Here is a 10503-nt window from a genome sequence, read left to right as displayed (position 1 = left end):
CTGTCTTGATCAAGTTGTTGATTTATTTCCTACTTTTTTGAATTGAATCAAATTAAATGTTGATGATGATGACAAATCGAAACAAAATAAACAAAAAATTGTAATCAGCAACCAAACAATCATAAATCAATCAATATATTGATCGACCAATCAATCGATCATAATGGGATGTTTGTTTGTTTTTTCTCTTTCTTCATATTTAACCCTTTTATTTCTTTTTTTTTCTCACTCTCATTCTCGATTTATATAAACAGCATAATGAATAGGAAAAAGTAATCATTCATTGTGTATCGATGTAATTTAAAATCAATAAGTCTGTGTGTGTTTGTTTTTCCAATGATGATAATTGATTGTATTGGAGCTACATTTGGCTTCCGAAAATATTTCCTATTTTTTTTGATGAATTCTAATTCTTTGTTCTTTGTTCTGATGTTGACAGAATAAATTATTCTTTGTCTGGCACAATGTTAATCCTTTCATTGACAAAAGATTCATTTGTTCTACTTTTTCATTACTCCCTCCCCCCACAGAAAAAAAATAAAATTCGTAATGACCGATTGACCTAGATTTTTATTTCTCAAACGTGATGCCGAGTATTTTTTTCCCATTTCGGCTTTTGTTTGTCGATCAATACATTTAAGATCGACACAAATTGATTGATTGATAAATACAAATATGACATTTGATGACAAAATATCCATTTACATTCAAAGCAAAAAAAAAACAAGCAGATTGGCGCCAACAGTTATTAGAAAAGAAGATTTAGGAAAAACAAATTCAATCAGCTAGAATAGTGTTAATTGATTTTTTTTTAATAAAAAAAAACGACAACAGACAGCAACAAATTTCAAAGAAGAAAAAATTCCATGGAAAACATTTTTTTCGCTGGAAAAAAAATATAAAGAATGAAACACACAGACACAAACACTTAATTAATCATACCGAAAATCCATTGCACTTGAGAAGCGGAATAAAACAACTACCACTATCGTCTGTAACAACTATTGTCGACTGTCTATTCGATTGCCAATCGTTTATTGAAATCTTTTTCAATTAAATTTTCTCCATTTCTATTCATCATCATTATTTCATGGCCATTTCGAAGAAGGTGTTTGAATCGAAAAAAAACATGATGAACATAATTACTTAATTTCCAACGAAAATAAACATTTTTTATTAAATGAGAAAATTTTCCTGACAACAAAACAAAACAAAAGAAGAAAAGTTTACAGGGAAAAAAATAAAAGAATTTCAAACAGGATTTTTTTTTGTTTGCTGCTTGACACATTCTATGATGCACGACAAATCCACAACTTGATTTCTTAAAGAATTTTGTTTTTCTTATTCAACTTGAGATGGCTGACTGACTGAGTGTTGATGATAATGATCAACAACAATGGATAAATGGGCGGTTGGTTTCTATAATTGGAAACAGTGTCTATCGAAAACAATTCTTTGAATTTTACAAGGTAATTATTATCCACCACTGAAGAATGTTGTTGACAGTGTTTTTTTTCTCTGTGTTTTTAGATCATACAATTCTTTTCGTTTGGCAAAGAATTTTCATTCGAAATCGATTCATCAGAATTACACAATTGTTTTTCTCACTTCCGCAGATGATGATGATGATGATGATGACCTGGTTTCAGAATTCCAAAAAAAAAAAATCCTAATTCATTTATATGGCCTCTATCTATAAAAATAAATTTCCGTGAAAATGAAATTCCGAATTTGAATTACCGTGAAATAAAACAAGAAAAAAAAATTGGGTAATCGTTTATTGCCCAAAAGTAATTCTATAGTTGTCTTTATATGGTTATTATTAGCATTTGGTTATTTAACCCGCCTCAAGAACCGAGAAGAGAAAACGACGACAACAACAACAAAAACGTATAATCGACGTGCTCGTCTACCAATTTTAATGATTTTGCAGTACATTTTTTTTTTTGGTTGGAATGGTTACATTTTATTTATATTTATTATCGGATTGTCTAGTCTGACAAACAAAAATGAAAAGAATAATCAAATGTGGCGCCAGGTAATGCAGACATGAGAGGATGAATAATAATAACCGGATGGGTGCCGTCGTTTCTCTGCATTGGGCGTAGTTCATCTATTATGAATTTTTTTTTTCGTTTTCGTCATCGCTTATCATGAATAAAAATCGTCGAAATTTTTCATTCATTCGTTCATTCGGTTGTAGTCATTTTCATTTCATGTTCCTGTGAGAATATAATTTAGACCAGAATTTTAGACCAGAAAAAATAAATTTTTGATTTTTTTTCTAATCGTTGAACTTGATGGTTGGTTGATGAATCCTTGATCCATATCCAAATCCATATAGATTGATGATCATCATTAACGGAAATTGATCAATTACATTGATAATGATGAAGGTGATTTTTCGTTGTTTTTCAATAAAAAAAATCGATGGCAAATTGATGTCATGGTTTCGTGGAGATTGTATAAAAACATTTGAATCAGCGATGTGTGCACTAAGATTACAAACAAATACCAAAAAAAAAAATTCCTATAATCATGAAACCAGAAATTACTGCCACAACAACATTATCCTTCATTCTTTTTGTGTTAGGTTCACGTTTGATTAATGGAATCAGTAATATAACATATCCTGGAATCGGTACATTTACAAGTAAAGATTTCAAACATCCAATATATCGACCAATTGTTTTATTGCCTGAATCTCCAGAAGAAATTGGTCCATTATTTTTGCTTCATACCAGACGAAATCGTTATGAACCAGTAAAATTCGCTTATGACGAAGATTCACAACAATTTCCTGTTTTTTTTGATCCAAGAAAACCAACATGGATTCTGATGCATGGTTTCAATCATCATAGTCTTAAACCATGGATGAATATCTTTAAAGACACGCTACTTGATTTGGATGATTTCAATGTTTTTATTGTCGAATCACGACGATCAGAATCTGGTATTTCATATTCACTTGCTGTTGCCAACATACGTGTTGTTGGCATTATGGTGGGAAAACTTGTTGAAAAACTTGTGAATCAATTTGATACTAACCATACGACGACCAATGTAAATTCTTCATCGTATGAATCATTCACACTGGTTGGACATTCATTAGGTGCACATATTGCTGGTTATGCAGGGAAATATCTAAATGGCTCAATCGGTCGTATTTATGGTTTGGATCCAGCTGGACCATTTTTTAAAAATCATCCAGATCCTAATTCCCGGCTGTGGCATACAGATGCCAGATTTGTTTTCAACATTCATACGAATGGTGGAACGATTATACCGGGATTTTCATCAGGCATGATGGATACTTGTGGCCACGTTGATCTGTATATGAATGATGCACATCATCAACCTGGTTGTCCGAAAGAAATTGAAAAGTAAGTGAAATTCGAGATAATTCAATTTACCTTTTCTTTTTCCATTAGTGACTTGACATTTGATTCTTGTCATCATCGTCGTGCCATATGGCTGATGATTGAAGCTGTGTCCGGTGCTAGAATACCAGCCATTGGTTATGATTGTGATTCATGGGAATCATTCGTACAAGGCCAATGTGTTTATGATTGTAATCGTGATCCATTCAGTTGTGTACGATTAGCACCGATTAATCAATCTGTCGCCGTTGTTGATAATTCATTGAATCAAATTACTGTTGGCCGTCGTTATTATATGATTACAGCTAATGAAAAGCAATTTTTCCGTAATTATCATCTGATATCTAATGAGAAATTTTCTGGAAAATTTTTATATTTTCATTTTGTTAGGTTATCAATATCTAATCAAATTCGATATGAAATATGATACAAATCAATTTTCTGGTATGGATCCAATTTTGCGACGTGTAACGATTCGTGTAAGGAATCCAGAAAATGATCGTTATGAAGTTTTGGATCTAATTACATGGTATGAAAATTAGAAATTTCATTGATTCATCTGATTCATTTCATCTCACACTTACTTACAGGTCAGAACCTTGTGCAGATGTGGGTAAAAGTCGAGCCATCGCTCTATATAGCGATTTGGAACAATTGAAAAATAATCTCGAAATACGATGGGAACGTTTCTTGTGGATTAAAAAAACCAGAATGTTTATCAATAGTATTACTATCACAAGTTTATCTTGTAAAAGGTTTGTAGTTTGGTCTAATCACCATATTCCTCTTTTTTGACATTTGACCATCTGATGATATAGTTGTGAATGGCCAACACCGAAAATGATACGATTAATACCATCATCGGCATCACCGTCGTCGATGACAGAGGAAATGGATGGAATTGTGAATGATGAATGGATATCATTTCAATCGATCGATAATCAATGAATCAATGAATAATTTAAAAATTTTAAAAATGAAAAAAATTAAAAATAAAAACAAAAACACAAGATGGCAGCACATTTGGAATAATTCAATCATGGAAAACAGTACTACCATCTATCTGAAATGATTGTAAATAAAATTGACACAAAAACAAAAACCAATACACACACATAAAGGAAGAGGCACAATGACGCGCCTTTTTTCGTATTCTTTGTCTATCTGATCTGGTGTGCGTTTCTGTTCTTGTTCGTTGTTCGTTGTGTGAGCGTGTATTGTATTCGAAGAATGATGATGACAAAAAAAAAACATTCGATATTTTTCTGTCTGTGTGTGTGTGTGTGATTATGCAAGATGTCAATGAAACGATGAAATGATGATGATTTGGATTTGGGCAAAATTTTGAAAAATTTTCACAAAAAAAAAACAAACGGAAAAAAGTATTATCATCATCCAATCATCAACAAATTTCAAATTTTTTTTATCATCATCTTATCGGTCATTGTCATTGTCACGATATCTTTGTTGGCCAGAAAATTTACAGTAGTTTTTTTTTGTCAAGTCATAAGTTTTTTTTAAATTGATTGATTAATTCGATTCGATTACAATAATCATCATCATCATTAATCATCGCACACACATTTACAATTCACTCACACAATATCGTCATACTGTGTGAATTGTAAATCATCTCACTCATTCGAATCTGAGTCAGAATTTGAATCAATATTTTATCGAAAATTACTCGTTTTTAATTCGTGATAATGACCAGTCATTAATAAGAGGGGGTCATTTTTTATGTGTTTATCTATAAAACACACGTCGTGTTCAAAAAAAAAAGTTAAATTTTTTATTTTTTAATTTGATTGATCCGTCCTTGATCATCCGGTAAATGGTCTGTAACATCATTATGAAACTTCACGATGAAGAATCAAGTCACCATTACCACCAACAACAACAATTTGAATCATCGAATAATCTTCGATTAAGAATATCGGTTTCATCACATCAAGGTAGCCGTAAATATATGGAAGATGAATTTGTTATAATTCATTATGAACCACCAACATTAACAACAACAATCAAGAATGGTAATGATCATCAAGAATCAAATGTATTTCATAAATCATTTGCATTTCTTGGTATATTCGATGGTCATGGTGGCGATCAGGCTGCACGTTATTCACGACAAAATTTATGTCATAATATTGTACGACAGCGAAAATTCTGGTCCGATGATGATGATCAAGTTTGTCTAGCTATCCATAAAGGTTTTGTTCGAACACAAAAAGAAATGATGCGTGAAGTTGGTGAGTGATTTTTCGTCAATTTTTTGAATTCCACTAATAAAAATTTTGTTTTTTTAGAAAAATGGCCACGAACAACATCGGGTCTTCCATCAACATCTGGTACAACAGCATCAGTATTATTCATTATGAATGGAAAATATTATACAGGTCATGTTGGTGATTCACGTATTGTTCTAGGACGTAAATTGAAAAATTCTACACGTTGGCAAGCATGTCCAATGACACGTGATCATAAACCAGAATCACCACGTGAATTAAAACGTATTGAAGCTGCCGGTGGACAAGTTATGAATAAATCCGGAATAGGTCGTGTTGTTTGGAATCGTCCAAGACGTATAATTCGTTCTGATGATTCAACCATTCAAATTGTATATGATTTGATACCATTTTTATCAGTAGCAAGATCGTTAGGTGATCTTTGGTCATTGAATCGACGATTAAATCGATTTATCGTATCACCTGAACCAGATGTAAAATGTATCCCAATGGATATGATGACTGATAAATGTTTAATTTTAGCATCTGATGGCCTATGGAATATGATTAATCATAAACGTGCGATAAAAGTTGTACAAGATTTTGAAGAAATTAATGTTACCGCATTTGATCGTCAAGAAACTAATGTCGATGGCCATGACGATGACGATTATGTTCATCATCTTATTGACAGTATTATGGATCATCATAACAAGCGAATCATTCATGATCCAGGTAGATCACATTCATTAGAATTATTTGCTGCATGTATTGATCGTTGGATGACAGCACGTACAGATAATACAACAGTATTGGTTGTTATGTTTGATAATAATAATATTACTAATCAACAACAACAGGGTAATCATCATAATAAACAAATCTTTGATCAATATGAATTTGATTTAAATTCCGATGATTCATTTGGATCATCATCATCATCAGAATCAACAATGACAACGACGACAATATCACCATTATCACCATCATCATTACAATCATCAATGATTGGTGATACAATTCATTCATTTGATTGTTTTGATAGTCAACAAACGGATGAAAAATATCTTGGTAAGTGATGATTGATTTTTGTTATTTGAATTTTTTTTTTTTAAATTGCTTATTTTATAGGAATAAAACCAGAAGATGAAGAAGAAATTGAATCAATTGTTGATCAATTATTGAATCGATTAACAATGTTCAACACCACAACAAACACCAATAATGATAATTTACCGTCCAAAAATCATCATTATTCTGAGCTTATTGATTTGGAACAAATGTCTTCAATACAAGTAACTACAATTACATCTGATACTGATAATGATGATAAAAATAATCCAATCGTGTCATTAACAATGAATCCAATTATAAACGCACAATCAACGAATCATCTACAACAATTAATGAATTCACCACAAAGATTGGCAACAAATGTTTATTTTCGTATCAATTTTAATTATTCATTTCAAATTAATGATTTTCATCGACATCATTCATTGAACAATAAATTGATAGTACAAAGCCAAACAACAACAGCAAACAATGAAGTAATGGCTAATAATAACATATCGAAACACATGATCTCATCACCAATATCATCAAATATCATTACATCGTCATCACCTGCGTCACCATTATTGAATGATATGATGGTTGTGTCTAAAATTAATTTAATCAATTCAATTGAAAATTTATCTACATCGATTAATCGTAATGGTCAAAATAGTTGCTCGTCTAATCAATTTAATGATAATAATAATGTTGAATCGAAAACAACAACAGCAAATTCATTTAAAAGAAAAACATCTTCCATATCTTCACCATCGTCAGATAATATGAAGAATAATTTGTTGTTCGATTCTTCCATAAATAATGATCATAATCATTGCAGTGATAATTTAGTTTCAATAGATCTCAGTATCGAAATTGATGATGTTAATGAACAAGAAGATAAACTGACCACTAAACGACGACGTGTACAAAATAATATTTCAAATTTAGAAAATATTAAATTACCATCTACAAATGTTGTTAATGAAAATAGAATCCAAGAGGAAGAAGAAGAGAAAAAGAAATTTATTCTTCTTACATCTCATTGTCATCAAGTTAATCAAATTGAAGAAGAAGAAGAAGGAAAATATGAAGATTTATTTATTGATCATCATCATCATCGAACATCATCATCAGGTCATTTAATTCATCATCTAAATCATCATCAACCACTGATAGCATCCACTAATGAATAATCGATAATAACAATTGAATTTTATAATCGGGTAATTGGAAGAGGGTGATAACCGAAATTTTATCCCACCATAATTGATTTGTTTTTGTTGAAAAACAAAATGATTTTCATCATTTTTTCCTTCTTTTTAGGAATGTATCTCTCTTTTTCAAATTTATAATAATTCTCAATATGTTCATTGCATTACTACACCATTAAATACAATTGTCTACTTACGTAATCTTTAATTATCTACTTAATAATAAATTAAATAAATTTTAAATTGAATTAAATAAAATAAAAAGAAACTTTTTATCAATTTCAAATTTATTGTTGTTTCTGGGGAATTTTGTTATTTTTTTTTTGTCAAAAATTTAGAAAAAATGAAATGAAAAGATTCCATTTTATAATTTAGTAACGACAATAAATCATTGATGATGATTCTAATTCAATTTTGGTAATGTATTCAAAAACTTTGAAATAATTGGATTCGTCACTGTTTTATTGATCCATAAATATAAAACACACATGTTCATCGTCACTGGATAAATCTTGTTGATGAGAAGAAAAAATTTGAATAAAATTTGAATTGATTAATTTTTAATTAGCCACCACTTATTATTATTATCAAGATATACAGGACGGTTTTTCTCGCTGAATGAATGAAATTGTCATAATCAGATGAATTGATTTATCAATCTCGAATTTTAATCAATCAAGGGTTTAAAAACACAGGAAAATTTTTTATTGAAAAAAAACACACACACATATACTTGAAAAAAACCTGTTTTTCAAAAAAAAACAAAAATCAATAATCATCATTTTTAAAAAATTCTGAATTGAAGAATCTTTGTTGTTATTTTCTTCTTCAGTTTTTTTTTGCTGGTAATGGTGGTCATCATGGTCATTATCCATATATATTATTTATAGCCATCGATGATGATTATTGCAATAGAAAAGAAAATTTTGAATTATTTTTCACAGATTTTAGAAGCGAATAAAAAAAATTATTTGCAATAAATTAAAAGATATTAGTTCTCTGAGAATGTACCAAAGCGGATGGTTTTGTTTGAACACAATGTCATCATCTCCATCATCCACAACATCATCGGCGTTGTCGTCGTCATTGTTGTTTTTGTTGTTTGATCCTTTGATCATGGCCATCATCGTCATCATCACGATGATCAATATCTATCAGTAGTCGTTGGTTGTATCGTGTTTCGTTTAGTTTCGTTGTTTTCATCATTCTCATTTGTCATTCCATAAAAATCATTCAATCATTTGTCGGCATATTCAACATTAATCTGACATTATCGTTTCCTTTTTTCTCAATGACTATGATGATGATGATGATGATGATGATGATACAACGATTACCAAGGACTAATTCATTGATTCAATCGATTATTGGGATTATGATAATAATCATATGTTATGGAACAATAACAACAGTAGAAACATCACGTTACCTTTTAACGAAAAAACCAGGTTGTTCAGAGGCTGATCAACGACGTGTGGATCAAATTGCAGCAAAATTCTATGCTCCAGGGCCAAATGCACCATATTTTCCAACAAATTATGCTGAACTACGTCCATTTTGTCGTGAAATACGTAATGTTTCGAAAACAATTGAATCATTTATGACACGATGTTTCACAAAAGAGGTGGTTCAATATGCCAAAATTATTTTCTACACCGTTAATCGTCAGATGCGTAATTATTGTACAAAACGTTCGAAACGATTATCATCATTGTTGAAAATTGCACCATGTATTAATCGTCATTTACGAACCGAAACTATTTGTTTGGATAATTGGCTGAAAGATTTCTCTCGGATACCGGATCTAGAAGTGGATAAAGATAAAATTATTCATGGTTGTTGGTGAGTTTTAAAAAAATTTTCAAATTTTTTTCTTAAAATTTACTTACCACCATCATCATTTCGTAGCTTAACAGCTGATGCTTATCTTTGTTTCGATGATCTGATTGAAAAATATGAATGTAGCCGTAAAAATCGTGAAACCATTTTGGATTTCATAACGAATATTTCCAGTGATATACAAACAGTTTGTGGTGAATACACTCATGTAACGGATGCATGTGATACGAAAAAACCATTGAAATTTAAACAAAATTCTAAATTTAATTCAACAACATTAAAATTGAATGGAAAAAATTCATTGGATCCAATTACACGACGACAAAAGGCATTACGATTCAAAACACCAATGTTTGTTTTAATTGATTTACTTGATTCATTTGTTGATCCTGATTCAATTATTGGATAAAATTGATGATGATGATGATGATGACGATTATTAAAATTAAATTGATTAAATTCAATCAAAAATTTTTTACATTTTCTTGATAAAAAAAAAGTTCATCAACCGTTGACAAAAAAAAAACTGAATTATCATCAATGAAGAGGACAAAAAAAAATCCAAATCTTATTTTTCACAGATGATAAGCAATTTGTTGTTGTTATGGTTATGGTTTGTGGCAAAAATAGTCTTTGATTGAAAAACACAGAAAAAAATTGTTTGTTTGTCATGTTGTTTAATTTTAGATTCGATTCTCTCTTTTTTTCATTGGCATAATTCAAAAATATCATCATCATGACATGATACAATGAACAAAACAGACACAAATAACAACAAAAACAACAGCA

At 30.3% G+C, this 10503-nt stretch overlaps 3 protein-coding genes and 1 long non-coding RNA gene across 5 annotated transcripts; 3 read left to right on the top strand and 1 right to left on the bottom strand.

Moving 5' to 3' along the window:
* Window positions 1-1937: 1937 nt before the first annotated feature.
* Window positions 1938-4886, bottom strand: LOC142597642 (uncharacterized). 2 transcript variants are annotated; one of them, XR_012832321.1, is made up of 3 exons: window positions 3965-4886; window positions 3414-3898; window positions 1938-3358 (listed from the first exon to the last, which is right to left on the bottom strand). It is a non-coding gene; the product is annotated as an uncharacterized LOC142597642 (long non-coding RNA). The 2 variants fall into 2 exon arrangements; XR_012832322.1 differs by having other exon boundaries at window positions 3969-4546.
* On the top strand, window positions 2504-4500 carry LOC124496925 (pancreatic lipase-related protein 2). The gene is made up of 5 exons (XM_047060492.2): window positions 2504-3383; window positions 3432-3706; window positions 3771-3909; window positions 3971-4135; window positions 4199-4500. The coding sequence occupies exons 1-5, from the start codon at window positions 2539-2541 to the stop codon at window positions 4326-4328; spliced, it is 1554 nt and encodes a 517-aa protein (XP_046916448.1). The 5' UTR covers window positions 2504-2538; the 3' UTR covers window positions 4329-4500.
* Window positions 4519-8143, top strand: Pp2C1 (protein phosphatase 2C). Its single transcript, XM_075732556.1, has 3 exons — window positions 4519-5632; window positions 5690-6679; window positions 6740-8143. Exons 1-3 carry the CDS (start codon window positions 5215-5217, stop codon window positions 7855-7857), a joined length of 2526 nt encoding a protein of 841 aa, XP_075588671.1. The 5' UTR covers window positions 4519-5214; the 3' UTR covers window positions 7858-8143.
* Window positions 8144-8631: 488 nt separating this feature from the next.
* LOC124496927 (uncharacterized) lies at window positions 8632-10185 on the top strand. Its single transcript, XM_047060494.2, has 2 exons — window positions 8632-9717; window positions 9784-10185. Exons 1-2 carry the CDS (start codon window positions 9167-9169, stop codon window positions 10121-10123), a joined length of 891 nt encoding a protein of 296 aa, XP_046916450.2. The 5' UTR covers window positions 8632-9166; the 3' UTR covers window positions 10124-10185.
* The last annotated feature ends 318 nt before the right edge of the window (window positions 10186-10503 follow it).

The sequence above is a fragment of the Dermatophagoides farinae genome, chromosome 7, assembly GCF_024713945.1.
Source record: "Dermatophagoides farinae isolate YC_2012a chromosome 7, ASM2471394v1, whole genome shotgun sequence".
Taxonomy (NCBI): Eukaryota; Metazoa; Arthropoda; class Arachnida; order Sarcoptiformes; family Pyroglyphidae; genus Dermatophagoides; species Dermatophagoides farinae.
Note: the sequence above shows the minus strand (reverse complement) of the source record. Positions and strands in the feature narration are given on the sequence as shown.